The sequence below is a fragment of the Maylandia zebra genome, linkage group LG20, assembly GCF_041146795.1.
Source record: "Maylandia zebra isolate NMK-2024a linkage group LG20, Mzebra_GT3a, whole genome shotgun sequence".
NCBI lineage: Eukaryota > Metazoa > Chordata > Actinopteri > Cichliformes > Cichlidae > Maylandia > Maylandia zebra.
In genome coordinates this window covers 8744181-8764263 of record NC_135186.1, presented here as the reverse complement: position 1 = coordinate 8764263, position 20083 = coordinate 8744181, and the positions used below count along the sequence as shown (strand labels likewise).

Below are 20083 nucleotides of genomic sequence, written 5' to 3'. Positions count from 1 at the left end.
ATTTGCAGCTTGTCTGGAGTACTGCGTTTACTGCTTTCTTTGTAAGCCATGAAAATGTGGTGTTGAGCCCAGATTTGAAATCCAGTGACCCTGAAAGTGAAATGGCAAACCAGAATTGTGCCTTCACTCATTTTATTGTTTACAACTGAGCTTTTCCTACAGTGACGGTTTCCCAGTGTGGAGCGGTGTAGTTCCTGCAGAACTCAGGCAGAGGAGGCCAGAGCACTCAGAAAATATGTGCTGCATCTCAGCAGTATTAACATTTATGATATGTAAAGCTTAAGTGAGTTTTGTGTGTGTGTGTGTGTGTGTGTGTGTGTGTTAATATGGTAAATATGTAGCCCAAGGATGACACACATTCATTGTGTAGGAAATTTGCATTTAAATTCTTCATGCCAAGCTTTAAATAAACTCCCTGTTAAAAGCAGATTCAAAGTTGAGCTTCCCAAAATAAGAGAACGTGACATTTCACTTACCTGGACCATGATTCAGGGATGTGAATAGGTTTGGTTTTATTACCCAGGCACCGTTACCATGGATCATCTACACTTGTAACTAACAGCAGCCTTCGTTACATGCATATGAAATCAGTCACTGACATTTGTGTGTGCTTGTGTGGTTTCTTCTGTTCTTTTATTTCATGATAAAATAAAACATTTATTTTTGAACCAGCCCTTTAACATGACTCATTTCTTGAAATACAAGGGGAGCCAGAGTATTTTGGGCCTTCTCTGGCCATACACACATGCACGGACAAACCTCAAAGCAGTTTTACAAACGTTACCAGTGCGTGGCGAGGTTGGATGACTTTCTGGCTTATTAGTCATTTCTCTTTAAATCCAACCAGTCAGTGTAACCTGAATCTGTTGGCACAACCAGTGGTAGGTCTTCACCCTCAGCTCTGGTCATAGTTTGTCCTTTTCTTAATGATGCACCATTCAGATCACACACTTGGTTAATCGTCTGCACCTGGCAGGGTTTGGATGTTTTGCTCAAGGGCACTTCAGAAGGGCTCACACGTGTGGTTTTGATGCAGTCCTCCAAGAGGAAGGCTGTTCAGTTCAAAATTTAAGGTTCCAGGCTTAGGCTTCCAACCACCAGCAACAGCAAAACGGTGATGCTTGGGGGACTCGGGGGATTGGTACCCTTATCTGTCGATGCTTCCAGTGAAGGTGCTGGAATTCCAGTACCAGCTGTGCTACTCCCACTAAATTCTGTCACAGAGGCACGTTTTGTTGCAGCAGTTGTTGTAGTCTCTGTTACACCTCCAGCATTTGCTTCCAGTGTTCCTCCAAGAGACACTCCATCTTTGGGAGACTGCAGGTCTAAGACATCCTGGTCTTCTGTCTTATACCACTGGCACTGGAAGTCTTTCTTCCAGGTTTCAGCTGGATCCGGTTCAGCTGTCTTAGTGTCTGTGTCCGGCAGATCCGTGGCTTTCGCTGCCTCCACCTGAGACTGATGGCAGAAAATTATGTTATCAGTAACAAACACTACTATATTTACTCTCACAGGAAATATTGCAGTTTTTTGGAGTATTAGTCTAAAGTTTTCTGCACTTTAAGAACTACTCAACAAACCTTGACACCTTCTCCACACTTTTCTCTTCCCAATGATGGAAAGAGAAAAGTGTGGAGAAGGAGAGAAACTGATCGGACAGCGCATCATAGTGCAAATAGACAATGACCCATAGCGTCCTGCAAAATCAACCCAAGAGTTTCTAAAGGCAAAGAAATGGGACATTCTTTAAGCAACAGGTCAGTCAACTGATCTCAAGCCAACAGAGCGTGATTTTCAGCGACGGAGGAATAAACTGAATACAGACAGTCTAAAACAAGCAGCAGTGGAAGATGACTGCAGTAAAAAGATAACAGCATCTCAAGGGAGGAATCCCAGCGCTGGGTAATGTACATGGATTTTAGTATTCAGACTCCAACTGATTTTCATCCAAGTGTTAAAAAAAATCATTAATATAATATTTAAAATTACATTAGTCTAACCTTTTGATTTAGATCCTCTGAAAATGGGGGCTATACATAAAAACAGCTGTGCTTCATATTAATGAAGTTAATGCAAAATTTTTCGAAAACCCTTGAACTAAAGCTGAAAGTCTACACTTCAATCACATGTTGATTGTTTGATTTAAAATCCAATGTTATGGTGAGCAGAGGAAAAACTACAAAAAAGCATCATTGCCATTAGGTGTATGCACCTAACCGTGTGTACTGAGTGTTGTGAAATCCTGATCTAGTCATTTACAGAAATATAACACGGTGTTCCTGCTGTGGAGGATCAGACTCCACTGCATCCACCTCCTTTGCATCTTAGCTGCCGTCTTCTTGTCTGTTGAACACAGAATATCCTCAAGCGGTCAAACTCCCTGCTGTTTTTGTTCCCTCTGAGATTAGTTTATATTCCCCCTGATTAAGCATACCTGGTTTACTTTAAATTTTTCTTCTTCAAAATTAGCTTTTATGTTTCCAACTTTTCAAACATGCAGCAGGTTAGGAGCGTGCATCACTGCGTCCCTGTAAACTACAGTAAGCAGACTTTGTGAATCAGTTGTAGAAATCTAGGTTTTATTATATAGCCTCTGGTACCACAATGTGTTTGTCAGCCTTCTCCACAAACATGATTTCACTGCGACTACTACATAGTTCATTCCTGACATGCAGGAAGCTGAAGTTTAAATGGCTTTAAATAGTATTTTCTCACCTTTTCAGCCACTGTGGATGGAGGTGGGAGATGGAGATAGGCAGAGCTTTCTGGATTTTGACGGACACATCTACCTCTTCCTTGACAAAGGGAGGCTGAGCAGAGTCGAGCTGCTGTGGTAACGTTGATGGAGTAGGGTCCCAGGACCTTACGGACAAACTCAGCCAGTTCCTGGCACTCTCTCTGGAAAAAGAGAGGCAGTTTGATGTAAACAGGAAAATGGACGAAACTCTCTTAAAGTTTCCTTTATGAAGTTAAGCGTTGTAGCAGACCACAAAAGTTGTAATGCAAACATAAAAATATATGGGAGGCGAGGAGACCAGTTGCCGGAGAGGAATGTTGTCTTATTCGTGTCTGATTTAGGGTTGTAGCTCCAATCACTAATGCACCCCCATACTTTGATATACCTTTATTAGTCCCACATTAGTCTTCCAGCCAACTCAGGTGGCCTTGCATAGAATGGGAAGAACAGTCTAAACACAGTCCATTATCAGGGTGTTGTTGTTCAGCTCCAGCCTTGAGACCGCAGCTGGCGCCAAAGGGGTATCCGTATGAAGTGATGGTGGTTTTTACGTTAGTGCGAACAGCTCATGAATTTCAAAGCTGTTCTAACAGTCCGACACTGGTCTCTCAATCTCCCGTTGGAGAGCCGCGAGCTTCTCCATGATGTTATCAAACTTACACTCCGTGATGTTGTCATTCTTGTGCTCAAAGAGCCGATTCTGAGAACTCACGACTGCAGTGAGCTTCTCCAAGATGTCATCCAATTTGCGCTCAGAGGTGTTATTTCGAGCGAGCCCCTCCAAGATGTAATCCAGTTTGCACTCAGAGGTCTTATTCTGAGTATTCACGGCAGCCGTAAGCTTCTCCAAGATCTTATCTGTGCTGACTCAATAAGCCCATTTTGAGAAACTCACGCCTCGTCCCATCGTTTCAGTCCCAGCGGGCAGCCTTGTGGGGGTTTGAACAGCCGGTTCCGCTCTCTTAATTCTTCGATAAGTCAGGGCCAAGCCAGCTCCGATCAGCAAGAACCTTGTTATCATGGTTCCGAATAGGTAGATATCTTCAGCACTCAGGCTCACCCAAGCCCAAACTTCTCATTGAGAAAGGGGTGTCAATTGCATTCAGGGACCAGTTGATCAAATCCATAATTCTCTTGTAGGTTTTAGAGAACAGACTGTGAGAGAGTGTTCCAGGGAAAAGTAATACAAAAAACACGAGACTAGACAAGGACACAAGAGGCTAAGCAGGGAAGCTAAGGGAGGGGAGGAGAGGAGAAAAGTGCGACCGCCTTCGTCAAGAGCAAGAGCAGAATTTTGATACCATCAGGGATGCAGGCTTTTGAACTGAGTGCTGATCACAAGTTGAATTGTTCTGCTTATTTTCATTCCCGAGGACAGAAGCCATTTTTTCTACACAGATTTTCGATTCCTCTGACCACAGAAGACCTAAGATGCTCTTTTTATACCCAATCACGTTACTGACCTGTGGCCAGTTTACCTAATTAACCTAATGTTTCCCTTTTCTAGACGTTTGCTGCCCACACCCCTGCCATCACAACTGAGCCAATGTTTTTTTTTAAATTTCCACAGTTTGACATATTTTTATGTTCTACTGAAGTAAAATATGGGTTTATGAAATTTGCAAATCACTGTTTTCTGTTTATTTATATTTCACACAGTGTCCCACATTTTTCAGAAGTAATGAGGGTGCAGAGCATGCTGTGGTCTTTATGCACAGTGTGTACCTCTGTTTTAGTCTCACTTCTCTCCCACACGACAACTCCTGCTGTTCCCATGGCAGCACTTTCTCCTACGCTGCTGACCAGATCAGCCTGTAACAAAAAGACGAAGAAAATGTGCAATAAATTAAGCCATGAAAGGTCAATACAATGGCTTTGTAATATTCAGTGTATATTACAGTGGAACTATCTGTTTATTAAGCCATGAATCATAATCCCATAAGGAAGCTGTGAAGCAACAGAAAAACACATTTTCTGAGATTACATTTTAAACTGGAATATGTCACTGGAATTAACTTCTGCACTTCATCTGTTTATGTTTTGCTTGACTATTTAAGTAAAATATGTTTGCTGTGCACTACAAGTGTATATCATTGTATCTTATGTCTTACCTGTGATAAAAAAGTGTTAGTTGAGGCATAAACACTCTTAACAAGAGGAAATACTGGAAGGTCAAACTCTGCCCCGCTTGCAGAAGATATTCGTAGTGCTTCCTTTATTTGACTGGATAAAAAAAGTCTGGCTCCAGGTGTCCCACTCTATAAAAAAGCAAACATAATGCACACACTTTTAACAGAAATAAACGGTGTCATCTTGTGGTGATCAAAGCTCCTTTTCCAGGTTTCTTCTTGACATGGACATGTGTTTACTGTGCAGCGTTTTAGAATTGAAACTGGTTGGTCTTTGTCAAATGCAAAAACACTCAGGTTTTTTTTGGCTCTTCTCGGTACTGTATCTCTGAGCTCACAGAGATGTTGGCATGCATTAACTCTGACAGGTAAAAGGTTTCAAACCAGACGTGACCTTCTTCTTTTTTTGGTTTTACACTAGGAGCTGCCTTTCTACAGTCGGGTAGATTTTGACAGCCCAAGAAGTGAAACTGAGCTGGAGAACAGTTTTTGGGACTTGTTCTCTTCTCCCTAGTTTTCCCTCTGCTTGTCTGACAGACAAGCTGAAGTACACATGACAGTGATTAGGTTTTCAGTGCTCCCTAAACACAATGTTTTCTATTATCATAGTTTTATCATACAAATAAAGGTGGGTCATAATAGCAATACATAATAGCAATTACAAGCAAATAAAACTGTTCACTTAAAACATACACGTGGAAAAGTTACTGACCTGCAGCTTCTCCAGGGTGAGGAGAGGGTAGAGGGCAGAGCTTCGTTTCCATAGCCATGAAAGCTCATCATTAAGAGCCATCTCTGCAGGGGGGCACTGGCCGGTGTAATTGGCTAACATGGTTTGAGTTGGGTCGCTATTGTAGCAGCTAGGGTAAGGGGAAAAGCCCCATAATGCTTTGGGTCTTAACCTTTTGACCTCCCGTAGAGTCTCCATCATTACTGACTGGGCTGCTGCCTCGAAGTCCACCTGTGAAAACATGAGCAGATCTTTATGTCTTTTAAGGGGAAATTTCTGTTTTGTGGTCTAAAAAGACTTTGGGCACGTCATCATCCCGACACATTTTATTTGATGATAAACAACAAAATACAACACAAGATGACAGAAATGTACAAGCAGGTCTTATCAGCTCAATGAACAGGACTTCTTGGCAGTATCAGCAGTATTTTTTTTGACACTTTGTTACTAGTAGTCTTTTACAAAAGCACATAATTTATTTCCATTTTCTTAGTTGTATCTATGAAAAATGCCAAATATAACACAGTTTGAGAGACATGAAGTTGTACTTTTGCACCAGCAAGGTGATTCCTAAACTGTTATTGGAATAAAACTTGGTATATGTTAGCCTTGTGTGCAGTGTGTCCTTAACACATTTGAGGATTTGGGGTTTGGTTTTTTTTTAGCCACACAGTATCATCTAGACAGCATCTAATTGGCACCAGGTTTATTTTTGAGTGTGATAATGATTCCAAACACACTGCCAATACAGTAAAAGCTTTGATGGATAGAAAAGTACACAATGGAACACTACAGTTGATAGACTAGCCTCCCCAGAAGAAGCCAACCCATATGGAAAAGAAATAGCAAAAGCATATATGATTTACTCATGAAAGTGGCCACTTTCTCATTACTTTCATATATTTTTTTAGTAACAATACAAAACATACAAGTTTCATTATATAATTTTTCAAGGGATCTTATATGTGTTTTCACTCTTGTATGCTTTTCATACAAGTTTCATACAAGACAGATAAAAACTTTATAAGATTTATATATATCTTTTCCATATGGGAATGCACTGATAAACACAACTCATCTGCGACACATTTCTTTGCAATAGGGGATTCGACACAGCTGGTTGCTTATATTCCTGTGTAAAAGCTTGGTCACTGAGCGCCTCTGTCATTTTGCAATTTAAATTACTTTCCTGCAGCAACTATGAATTTCTGAATTTCTGTTTCAAATCTATGAGGTTCTGTCTGGACTGAATGCAAGTAGTTAATGTAAATTTCTGTTTAATATGAATTTCTTTGTATGTACATTGTAGTTTTGGTTGTGCTGCAGTTACCAGCCACTGTTTACCCAGTAGAACTATAATGTTACAGGAAGAGACCTACAACAGATCAAAATCAATATATATATATTTAAATACATTACCTTAAAATAATTTATTAAGAGTTTACTACAAATAGTTGATACTATAATTTGATTGACATTTTATTAGCAATATTCTCTGCCTTTACTAAAATGCCTCTTACCATGCTGGCCTTGATAGTACACCAAATACATCTGAAATCTCTTTAGCAGTTTTATTACATAAATACAACTGCTTAGAGTTGCTAAGTGTGAATATGTGGTTAAAATATCTTATTTACACCTATTTATGTTCACACAAATTGTCTAAATTAATGCAAGTTGTGTATTTTCTAAGGCCAGGCTGAGGTTTAAATGATAATCTCTCTGCTACAAAATGATGCCAAGGATCACTTTGTCCAAGTGAGTCATCACATAAAATACACTCACGAGATAAGTACCAAATTTTCAGTCTGACTTTCTTCTACATTTTCCTTCCTCACATTTCCTCATCGTCTTTCTCTTTATAGTTTATTACACTGTTACTTTAAAATCTTGCCTGCTTAATGATGCAACTTTGGTGTGATAACCAAAAGCAAAATAGACCATAGTGGGGCTTTTAGTAGCAGTATTTCTTTTGAATTTTTCATCAAACATTTTTTCTTAAAACAAAGTTGGCTTCTTCCCAGTTTGCCCTGAACTTTAAAATGAACTCATCTTAGCATTTTTACCTTTTCACCATCTTTTCTTCGTGCCATAGTGGCTCTTTATTTCTACCACCTCGGACTTTCCTTACCTTTGACCACTTCTCCACTTCTGCAGGGGTCCAGTTAGGAAAAAAACCCTTGAGCAGTTTCTTTGATGCCTCCACATATAACGCTTGCTTCTCTCGACTCCGCGACCACTGAGGGACCCACTCACCCCAACGCAGTACCCCCAGACCAAGGTACCTTGGGGCAGGTAAAGCTTCCTCTAAGTCCTGCTTCATCTTCTGGAGGTGAGTTTCCAGCCGTGTGTGCTGTGGTAGTCCCCCATTTATTGGCGTGTCTATATCTACAAAATAAGGGTAGTTCCCCAATGTATCTTCATAAAAGACAGCTACACGGCTGTCCCGTTCCATCCCGAAAGAGCCGGGATCTGGCCGACCAGAGCAGGAAGAATCAGGGATACCCCAGAAGATAATAAAAGGCTGTCCAGACAGGAGAGGGGGGAAGGCTGGCCGCGGTGGAGCAGCTGTACAGATGCCAGCAAAGGCAGCAATCATGAGGAAAAAGAGAGCTGATAAAGAAGCAGAGTGAGTTCTGAGATGGTAAAGTTTCAGTTTTGGTTTTGGCTGTGGGTCTTGATGAGACCGAGGCTCAGTCCACGCCATTGAAGCAGTTCCCTCTCAGGTTCTCGTCTCCTTGAGCCCCTCACAGCAAATCATGTTCCTGGAAAACACAAAGCAGGAGTTAAACTTTATTCTATAAAGAGATGCAGTTGCTAAACAATGTCACCATCAAGTTGTATGCAGCAAGTGATGAACAAGTTATTTGTTGTCAGTTAGTTGTTGAAGGTCATTTGAGCTCATTAGAGCAACTTGAAACATTAAGAATGGTCACTGGGGAATAACCTGTCCCAGATATCTGTGGATCTTAAACATGTATGTAAACATTCGAATTGGCTTTCCACTTGTTTGATGATGCCCTCATGGTGCACTTTACACATCTGCTTGAGCTCAAGAATACTCACCACATGTTGGTGAGAGACACTAAACATAACTTCTATTTTACAAGGAAAGTCCAGAAGGAAAGAAACCCACCACCCATGACCAGATGTGCTCATTGACACTGCATCTTCTCAGGACTGTAACTGGCTTGATGGCCATCTTTTTTTGCAGTTGTGTTCATTTTGTTGCAACAGTTAGGATGGGAAACTTTGATCTTATTTGTTAATACATAAGCTTTGCTGATTGCATTTAATAACCAGTACTGATTATTATCAGTCAGAAATGCTGAAAAGGCTTTTTAAGGTCTAAATGGTAAAATTTAGATTTCATGTATCAGTCACATTGTACAAAACCCGCTCTTCTTCTTTTACACTGACAAAATGCCCAATGACTAACAGCACAGTAAAATACATTGTTTCATAGATACATTTTCTGGGTTGCAGGGTTTCAAGCAGTCCAAGCAGAGATGTCTAGATGTCCCTCTCCTTTGCCACCTACTCCATTTTGAATGGAACGACAACGAGGAGTTTGCATAATCATGTCTCCCGGCTCTGCCTTGGGGATTCCTGCCAGTAGGATTCCCAAAAACACACACACTAAGGAGGTGCTCAGGAAGCATCTTAATCAGATGTCTGGACCACCTCAGCTGCCTACTATTGGTTTGAGTCCCCGTGAATGACTGAGCTTCTCACCCTACCTCCAAGGGAGACCCAGGAAGAACCTCATTTTCACCGGTTGTGTCTGTATTATATTGGTCACTACCCAGAGCTGTCGTTCATTGGTGTGGAAAGGAACGTATAGGTCAACCAGTAAATGGATAACTTCGCTTCACATTCAGTTCCTTCCAGTACAGCACTGCTGCAGACGTTGCACCAATCTGTTATCAGTCTCCCACAACCTTCTTTACTCCCATGTGAACAACACCCCAAGGTACTACTCTTCCACTCGGGCCAGCAACTCAATCAACCCAGAGGGGGGACTCCACCTTTTTCTGGCTGAGATCCATGGCCTCTGACTTGGAAGTGCTAATTCTCATCTCAGCTGCAAACCACCCCAGTGCAAGCTGGAGGTCACGGCTTGCTGGAGCCCTCAAAAACCATTGCAACAAGCAGGCACAAGATCCTGAGACCAACAGGTCACATCTGTAACCCACTGTTGCTCTCAGAAAGAGACCTCAATCAAACCCATAGCCTCTTTTGATATTTCTACTGCAAGCTTAATACAGCTCTTTTTGATTGATCTGATTAACCCCCTGAAATCCTGAAGGTGCACAACACACAAACACACATGGCACCAGTGGTTTACGCTGAGTAGTTGAGAATCTTGTTAGGTTACAAGAGTGTTTGGTTCTGAGAGAGTAGATAAGAAGTTTCAAATATTTATTTCACCCTTAAATTCATTGATGCTATAAACACTTTTAAATAGTTTTGCTATCTTTAACATGGAGTAAAAAAATTTTTTTTTTCATTTTTAACACTCTTTTCCTTAAAGTAACTTTATGAGTCACATTTTAATTTCTATTCAGTGTGACCACTGTGTGACTCACTCGGCTAATTTGGATCATAATGAAGTGCTAATATATGCACCAAATTATCCCGTCAGTTCAGATAGCTAGAGAAAACTGAGGGGGAAAATAGGAGAAAATTCAAGTCTAGTTAGTGTAGGACCACATTTAAGCATATGTTTGCCTCTCAGCCTTTAAAGATTTTTTTTTTTTGTTGTGGGACGCTTTGTTTTAGATTAACACAATTCAAAGCGGCACAAGAGGTACTGCTTTTGCTTCCTGCCAGTGAATGTGCATGAAGTTTTGGATTGTTTGAGTAATTACTATAAGAATATAGTGATTAAAAGTCTAAACTGGGGTGAGTGAGTGGCTTGCTCAGGAATAATGAACTATGAATGCCCGGGTATCCTTTTACATTTCTGTAGAAAAGGAGGGGAGAGCAAGATCTCTTGCAGCTTCTTGTTAAAACAAAAACAAAACACACACACACAAACTAGAAAATAGAGAACTGTCCATGGAAACAATTGTCCAATTGGGAGGGAGAGACACTGTTGTTGTACTCTGAAGGAGTGTTGTTCAGCAGGCAGCGCAAGATATGAGCTAATAAGAACTGAAAACAGCACTTGTGTTGCTTTTTTGTGTAGGCAGAAAAACTGATAATGGAGGGAGACTCTGCATTGCTAAAAGTGGCAGAGGAATACTTCTGCTGTGACACCATAGCATCATTATCTGTGTGAACTGACACAGATATGCACCAAGATCTGCTCACGATATAAATACAAAATATAAATTTTTAATGGGGGTAAAGATGCCAGGCAAACTGTCTATTAAATTGGTAGCATGCAGAGATATGTGACTTTAGACAATATCACTGCATCTGTGCCCTAGCATAAGGAGTGGATATATTACACGTTGTTTTTGGGGTTTTTTTTTGACATTTTAAATCATCAAATTTTTGCCTCCAAACCCTCGTCTTGGACCAGGACCGACATGCCAGCGGTGGATTTGTCTGTGAATCTATGTCCACTCAGTAGGTAGAGACTTCACACAAGGTAGCCATACCCTAAAGCGTACCCTGCTTTATGGTCAATTTTACTATAAATTGGAGTATAATTTACTAAATTAAAATGATGCTGTGTTCAACAAGATTTGAGGCTGTTACAGTATTAAATAAATTAAGAAGTGGAGCCATTTTTTCCTCATAGATTTCTTGGAGCCAGGGGTTTCTTACACATTAGCACATTAGCACACTCATCACACCAAGAAGCAGTGTTCATCTTTTATATACAGTGCATATATACAGAGCATTGGGCATGGATACTGGGAACTTGAGATTTCCAATACTGGAACTGTTTGTCTGTGGAAACCCATGCTATAAAGTTTTTGTATGATGTTAATGCCAAAGGACATGAGCGATGCAGTTATTGAGTCAGCAGAGCACTCGTGACTTTTATGCATTATGCACCTCAGCACTCAGTGACCCCCACACTTTACATGGACCCTCACTTTGTGGGTGACTTACTGTAATTCCTAAATGCCTCTAATTTGCAATAATACCACTTACAGTTGATTATGGAATATCTAGTAGCACTTAGGAACAAACCATTACTACACAAATGTTCGTAAAGACAGACTGCATGGCTAGATGATTTTTATAAACCTGTTGCCATGAGACTGAAAGCACATGAATTCAAGAATTAGGACATGTGGCCCAATACCTTTTGTCCATTTAGTGCATGTCTCTGCAGAATTGTTTTCTTTTTATGCATTTATGCTGATCCTACTGAGATACGGCACCTCTTCTGCCAGAGGTTGTGGTCAAGGTAGGGAGAAAACCATTTATCCAGTGGAGCTCTTGGAATAAAAGAAAAATATTGTTTGGTCTTTAGGAGCAGTGAATTGTACTGGTACACAGTAACATGTTCTGGCAGCTGTACAGTTTAAAAACTGCAAAGCAACCTGACAGACTGTGTGCACATAAATAATAACGAATAGGGCTAATCTTTCTAATCTTAAAAGTACGACGGCTCTTAAACAAACATAAAAGCCTTCAGGAGCCCATTAGTATGTATAACAAAGGTAAGCGTGTCATCTAGCTGGATGTTAGGCCTTTTGTAAGAGGTAATCCTCTCGAAACGAGTGCCATCCTTTTACAGTTTAAATCTAAATTAACAAGAGAAATCTGCAATAACTTAAAGGAAGTTTGTCAGTTTTACTTCACTTTATCAAATTGTGTCCAATTCCTCTGTGTTAACAAGGGCTTGTTGCATTCTTGTGCTTTCCAGACGTTATCTTTTTTTTTTTTTTTGTTCACCAGGTGCTTGTCACATTTTGGTGAAAAATGTTCTAACAATTGCTTGTTAGCAGTGGCAACTCTTCTCGGGAGCACAGATAGCTGCATACTCTCTAACAAGCCATTAAAAAGGGAAATGTCCCACTATTTGAGTGCCTGCTGGGGACTAAGTAGAATTTTAAATGCCACCAGCTTCCCGCAACATTTAATATGCTGCTTGCAAATAAATGCATAAGGATGTCACAGCATCCACTGCCCTCAATACTTCTATACATCTGGTGGTTTTAATTGTCGATACATTTGATTGACTTAGCCAATAAGAAACGTGAAATTAACATAACAAAACTGGAGCGTGAGGTATGGCTGTCCGTCAGGTAATGTCTGCACACACCCCCGTTTGAACAAATAACACAAAGTACAGTGTTTGTACAGCTATGATAGAAAGCTACACTATATGCATTTGTGAAAAACATAGAAAACACTAATGTATTTTTAGACAGCAACTTAACATCTTATCCCATCTCAGATGAGCCAGTTTCGAGAACATTTCCTGCTTAACTATCTCAGATTTGCATAAAAATGTAATGTTGATAAATGTTAACATTTATAAAGATTGCTGTGGAATTTTAGATTCACATCAAATTATTTTAAAGATTCAAGCCTTCCTCTGCGCATTGAAATCGGAGAGTGAATGTGAATATCTCAAAAAAGTGTTAAAGCCTGAACATTTCAGCTATCTTTCTTATCATCAAAATGAATCAATGCCTTCCTGATTAAAAATAAAAAATAAAAAAAATCCAGCACTCAAAGTCACATACAATACTTGAGCATACATAATTAAAGTGGCATTTGTGACAAACTTGTAATGATATATAAAGAAATTACATAATACTGTAAAATAAAGCTTATAGAATACTTTCGTTGTGACAAAAAAGAAGAAAATGCCATTTTCATTCAACTTTCAAGATGGTCATTCCATCGTGAACCATCGAATTTTTTTAATGTTTTTTGTTAAACCATCTTTGATTTCCCTTTTTATGATCCAAGGTTTGGACAGTTTCACAGAAATCGTTACGGCCGAGCAGAAGGCTTGGTTAACTTCAGACAGAATGAATCATTTATATGAATTCATCATATTCCTGCTTTAGTACAAGGTATTCAAGTCATTTCATTGATTTAATGTAAACTAAACTGCGTGGCCAAAAAATAAAAAAAATAGAAATCACCACTTGGATTTGAGATGAATAAGTTGGCTGGCTACAGATCATTTAACCCTAAGTGATGTGGTAAACAAGAATCATGTTGGAAAACATACCAAGGGATTGGACCTTAACAGCTGTGTTGCCTTAAGAAAACCACTTATCAGTCAGTGTGGTAGGACTTGACTTAAGCGGTCAAAGAAGTGCAGGAGACTGATGCTGTCCAGTGTAGCAAGTGATTTATTCACCATTTTGTGACCCAAACAATATTTACAAAGAAACAAATAAGAAACTCAACTCTATAATTAACTCAGTTCAAATAAACATAACTGAACTTAAATCAAGGGAAATTAAGGTCAAACTGCACACAGCTACACTGACCTGGTCCTCTCTCCTCAAACACCTGAGTTCTGCTTAAATAGTCCACTTAACCAAACGATTTCTCCTCTGGACTATTCCATTCAGTAGGTAAGATGAACATAACGATATTCAAACCTCCACTACTACTCTTTACTAGCAACATAAACTTTATGGTGTAATCAATACATATTACAACAATAAGTCTATTTCTCCATAAACACTCTAAAATCAACTTTATGAAATTACAAGAATTCTTCCCCTTCTGCACTTGGTCTCTTCCTGTGACCTCAGATTAACCCAGAAGCTGTAAAGCAGGAAGTAAAACTACATTTCCTCCTTTTGTTTCTGGAAGACAGGTAGGTAAGTTTAAACAATACAAATTAACAGTTGAAGTAAATAACAACTTAACAAACTCGTAGAAATTGATTTAAACCAAAGATGTTATATTATATAATCTGTAAAAGTGCAAAACATAAACATGTTTGCCTATTGCAGATTACATGTGAAATATGGTTAAATCAAAACAAGAATGTTAACTAAGAATATGGACAAATGGTGTTCTCACCCACTTTGTCACAGTCAGCCGGATTTGATAGGGTGCAACGGGAAAAGGTGATGTGGTCTGAGGAGTCCAGATTTTTCCTGTTCCAGTCTAGCTTCAGCAACAATATATGCTCAAAAAGTAAGTTGGCTGACTCTGAATACCGATTCTACAGGTGTGTCCATCAGTGGAATTTTTGCTCTCCTGATGGCTTCTGCATGATCCAAGATGACAATAGCTGAATTCATTAGTCTCAAATTGCAAAAGAGTGCTTTAGGAGCATGAATCATCGTGGTCTGGCCACCCAGAATCCAGATCTTAATCCCATTAAAAGTCTTTGGGATGTACTAGAGAAGACTTTACTCTGTGCTTTTGATGAATCTTAGCTTCTAACTGCAGACACCTATAGTAAAATTTGCTAGAACCTCATATATTCCAAATATTTTCATAACAATTTGTGGGGTGCACTCTAAAATACAACCAAAGGTCTTTTAAAAGATGTGTCAGTGGTAAAAAGTGAAAGCATTTGCATTAAGTGATGTAATGTATATTTTACAGAATGAACTCCCAATCACATGTTATTGTTTCAAGGTATTTTAGTATTACAACGCTGGTCTCTAATTTATTTATTTATTTTTACCATAACCATAATCCAATAATACTCTATATAATCCTGTCTGTCTGCTAGTAGTGAGTGGTAAATGTGTTATCCAGCTAATCTGTCGTCAATAAGCCTTTGTTTATGTTAACTCTTCTGCTGCCTGGGATCCTGAACCCTCCACCTCTACAAGCAAGTAAAGGGCACTGCAGCTGTAAGGGTTACATGTACTGTTTGCCCCCAATGTGTCAGCTTTATATTACACAAAAGATTTGCACAGGAAAAAAAAAAGAAAATTAATGCTTTGTGTGTATGGGAGGTTGATTTCCTTTTAGTTGATAGTTATAGTTTACTTACACTGCTGTTTATTCATAAAAAGTTTCCTTTCTTTACTGGGTCTTTCAGCCACAATGGAGTTAATGAATTTATTATAAATCCATCATTTTCAGTGATTTTCTGATGTGTTTCTTGAGATTTTTTGATCTCACACTTCATTTGTCTGCTCGTGTCCCGTGAAAGCTATCATGCTGTGCCAATCACACAAGGAAATCTGTTATTTTTACCTGCTGAGACTCAGATTTGATCTTGTCATCATCAAATAGGTAAAAAAAAAATACAATTAAAAAAATGCACTTAATGAATAAACAATCCATTAGAGCAAGACATAACAGCATAAAATATTAAATTTAGATTTCATTAGAAAGCCTGGCAACTGTAACTTGTTATCTATCTTTGGTACTGACTACTTCAAGTTGGCTACAGTTCAGTACAACAGACTGTCTGCATATTAGAAACTTGCTGTCCTTTTTACCTTTAATTTGGGGCTGCACTGTCCAGTCTGTCCTGGTGTGCTTTTGCTCAATGAAGACAAATACTGATATTAGTCAATACGGACAGGAAATCAGCCAAAACCACAGTAACAATTAAAAAACCCATTCATATGAAGCACTCAATTATTTATATGATGATAGTAATGACACACGTTGGGCAGGAAATCTAAAGAGCAGGGGTGGGCGATATATTTCCCCATAGGGCCACATGACAACCTGTGGCCCCTGGTGGGTGGGCACAGGTTGTCATGTTGTGGAAAGCCGCACTAATAAGCTGAACTCAATTCTGCTCAATACTAATTTGGTCTCTTTCTAAGCTTATGGATCCGGACTTCCACATTAGAGGTTAGAGAGTAGGAAACGACCTCAAGAAGGTGAGGTGAGCATTTTCCCCACTTATTATTAACCACGGATGTTGCCTAACGGTAGCCACTTAGTGTGGGGACTCACTCTAATGTGAGTCCTTCCTGGTAGATGCGAAACATTCAGAATGATTGCCGCTTTTGTTGGTGTCGTTGAGAGGCAGCTTGTTTGTGCGTACAAAAAATACAATTTGTATTCTAAAGGTCAAGTCACTTTTATTTACATTTATTTAAAACAGCAGAAGGTGACCCAAAGATGCATTGGCATTCCTGGTGTCCAAACCCCCAAAAGACAAATGGTGTTCTTTTGTGTTTACTCAGGTTTACCTCTGTTACTTATAACATGTATTCGCTTGGAGCTCAAGGTGCTTTATTATGCACTAAAAACAAACAAACAAAAACCTTTAAATTAATACATTTTTTATAAGTTTAACAGCTAGTCAAGAATTGCCTGAACTAATGACTACCGACTGAGAAGGCTTTTGTTCAGGAGTCATGCTACTTATTATTGCAATACAACACTCAAAATAAGAAAAAGATTTTAGAAAAGATTGTTATGCACTTAATGTTCCTCAAAACATCTTTTTTTATTTTATAGCAATATCTATATATTTTCATAGGAAAAAAAAACGAGATTTCATATTACACATCCGTTGCCCTTATTATTATAGTTATGGAAATGCAAACTGTCCAATGCAGTTCTGAATTTTTAGACATGCACTACAGGGGCACAATATCAAATAGTAATGTATAGAGTCATATATATATATATATATATATATATATATATATATATATATATATATATATATATATATATATATATATATATATATATATATATATGTGTGTGTTTGTTATATACAATAACAAAGCACACACGTGAATCACACACGTTGGATATAAAAAAATAAATATAAGATTAATGAAAACTTTAACATAGTTACTAATCAGCTATCAGGATATTTATTGTTAAAATACTCTGTAACAATTGAAAGTTCCCCAGTGACGACCTTGTACATCGTTAAATTGTATCAGTATTTACCAGCGTGACTACTGATATGCAGCATTCAATTATGGGTCTCTAAATAAAACTTTTGATATTCAAATACGTTAATAAATGCCCAAATCTGCTCCTGTCTGTTTACAGTATTATAAACCTTTAATACATTTTTTGTGCTTACATATTTGTCATATTTGTTGAAAGACTTTTAAACGACATCACAGAAGTTTTTTTTAATGTAACAATGATGACTACTCTACATTTATTCAAAGTTCTAGTGTGTAAAATGACAAAATATTATGCACATTATCGTGGATTCTCTAAGTGAATGGCATGTAACTCAGGTCTGCAGATTTTGTTTAAAAAAAATGTCTACAAAGACACTACTGCGGTGAAACCAACTACTGCTAAACTACATGTAACTTTTTACCTGATACCATCAACTTGTTGATATGGTAACTTGAGGCTAAAACATTGTTGCCCGCACCTCAAATACATGCTTTTGCTAAATGTATTTGCATTTTGGTTTAAATCATTCTTTTTTTTATGTTAAATAAATAAACTTACCAAACAAACTTACCAAGACCAACATTGTTCCCGTGTTTAGTCCTCACACACTGGACAATGTGAGAGTTTCTTCTTCCTGCACTAAAATGTCTGATTCCTCCGTCTTCAGTTTTACTCCTTAACCTCCCATAGAGAAAAAACATGGAATCCCGCTGGATTTGCGATGGCATGGATGAGCTGTGCATGTATAACATGCAGCAAAAAAGTCTGACATCCAGAAGGGAGAGAGCAAGGAAGGGAGCAAAATTACAAAATTTCACAGCAAATCTGAAAGGAGAGAGACTATGTATCAGGATGAGGAAATAGAGGGTTGGAAAATCTAACAGAAAGGAAAAAAGAAAATAAAAGTGTTAAAAAAAATTCAGAAAGAGAGGCTAGACATTGACAGTGCGTTCGCCAGATAGAAAGATGCGTGGGCAGGAGTGTGTGTGTGAATGTGTGTGTGTGTGTGCGTGCATGTTTGACCTCGCCTTCACAGCCAACTTAAGCTTCCTTACTAAAAGTAAGCGGGGTCAGTGGCGTCCATGTCGACTCACATGACCAGTGACACCGACTGTAATCCCATAATCCCCTGCTCTACCGCTGCTGCTCTTGGCTGAATAAACACCCATGCTGTGGAGGATCACACCTGTCTTCCGTCTTTTCGTCCTCCCGCTTCATCCTTCCTATCTTCTCCTCTTCCTCTTCCCCTCAGTCACCTTTCGTGCTCTAACCTACCCTAAACACAATTTGTTTTGTTTAACTTCCTTTTAACTTCCCCTCTCCTCCTTTAGCCATCCCTCTGCTCCAGCTCGCTACCTCCCACCAAAATCCCTCTCTCCCTAATCTTGATTTTTCCACGTTTGACTCTGTTGATCCCTGTTTATCTAGGGTTCACAGGGAGACACCAGCTTTGTCTGGCTTGGTGTGATGCAGAAATAAACTACTGTATCCTCTTTCTCTATGTTTCTTCCTGTGCTCACGTGTGAAACGATGAGCAGAAAGTAGATAAACATCATTCAAGTACCCAAGGTGGGCAGGTATGTACAGACCCTGTCAACAACATTAATCCTCGACTGATAGTAGCAGCGTGATTATATGAACGCATATGAAAAGCCACTTTTAATCTAACTTGGGATAAATCATGCATCAGTGGACCGTCTTGTATTTGAGGCTGATTACATTTAAATGAAAAAACTGTGCATTTATATCCTCCAATTTTCCACATTCGTTCCTTTGTTTAGTCCTCTCTCCATCATCTTTTTCTTCATTGTCTTTTTTCTTTTTCCATTTTATCGCTTATATGTTTCTATCCCAACCCTTTATTTAGGCGCCATACCTTTCACATTCCATTTCTCTCTTTTTAGCTCCCTGTCATTTTTTTCCATTAGGGCTGTCACTGCACATAATAGCTAATAACCTGGTCAAAGAATACCACCTGTTCTCTCGTACTCCTTCTGTAAATTGCGCTTTCTTCTTGCTGTTGGTCTATAGATTTGTGTAGTCCCAGGCTCTGTTTCTTTTCATGCTGCACAAAGCGTTCTTAGAATATTTGAAACTTCCTTTTGCAATTCTTTTAGTTGCTTCATTTCATCTCTTTGTTTATTTGTATAGGATAGGAATTGGTAGCCCTTAAATATTAGGTCTTAGTTTAGCCAATATGGATAATTCAACTATAAAATTATTGGATTAGTAGGGAATTCTTCAACCGTTTAAATGTCTTTTAGTTGTTATTATTATATAATTCATACAATTTAAATGCAACTCCATTTATGATGAACACATTCTAAACGTATCAATAATTTACCACTGAGTTACAACTCTGAAAATACCATATATCGAATAATCTTTTATGTATGAGCGTTCATTCTGCATCTTGATTGTGAAGGCGTACTTTTGTGGAGTTCAGTGCATTGCTTACAGCATCTGATACATAGCTGCTCCTACATCTTATAACCTCTTTTGGTAATTCCCACTGAGGCCTTCTGCACTAAAAATTCCCGCATCGCGCTGTGGGGAGCTAAGGATAAAAGCATCCACCACATGCCATGCTGTGTATCTTTATCTCAGTATCTGCGCTGTATCTGTGTCACGTGCTTCTGACTTTCTCAGTTCTCCGGTTGTTGTATCTCTTCTGCATGCTTCTGAGGTTTTGTTCCATTCCAGTCCTGATAGATCACATAAATCTCTGTGTTCATAGGGATGCTG

The 20083-nt window shown here is 38.9% G+C and overlaps 1 protein-coding gene across 4 annotated transcripts; it reads right to left on the bottom strand.

Annotated features, from left to right (window-relative positions):
• Positions 1–386: 386 nt before the first annotated feature.
• si:dkey-72l14.3 (Glyco_hydro_56 domain-containing protein) lies at positions 387–18635 on the bottom strand. Of its 4 annotated transcripts, XM_076877942.1 has the most exons (8): positions 17910–18635; positions 15946–15991; positions 7728–8361; positions 5579–5827; positions 4849–4995; positions 4463–4549; positions 2716–2898; positions 387–1458 (listed from the first exon to the last, which is right to left on the bottom strand). In XM_076877942.1, exons 3-8 carry the CDS (start codon positions 8301–8303, stop codon positions 1069–1071), a joined length of 1632 nt encoding a protein of 543 aa, XP_076734057.1. In that variant the 5' UTR covers positions 8304–8361; positions 15946–15991; positions 17910–18635; the 3' UTR covers positions 387–1068. The 4 variants fall into 4 exon arrangements, with proteins under 4 accessions (XP_076734057.1, XP_014262988.1, XP_014262987.1 ...); XM_014407502.3 differs by lacking the exon at positions 15946–15991 and having other exon boundaries at positions 17897–18635; XM_014407501.3 differs by lacking the exon at positions 15946–15991.
• Positions 18636–20083: the final 1448 nt, after the last annotated feature.

Excerpts from the sequence above, each read along its gene's own strand:
- si:dkey-72l14.3 (XM_014407502.3), bottom strand. The coding sequence starts at position 8,303 with ATGGCGTGGACTGAGCCTCGGTCTCATCAAGACCCACAGCCAAAACCA. Across the intron at positions 4,550-4,848 it reads CTAACACTTTTTTATCACAG|GCTGATCTGGTCAGCAGCGT; the intron begins GTAAGACATAAG and ends TTTTTGTTACAG. Across the intron at positions 1,459-2,715 it reads CATCCACAGTGGCTGAAAAG|TCTCAGGTGGAGGCAGCGAA; the intron begins GTGAGAAAATAC and ends TTCTGCCATCAG.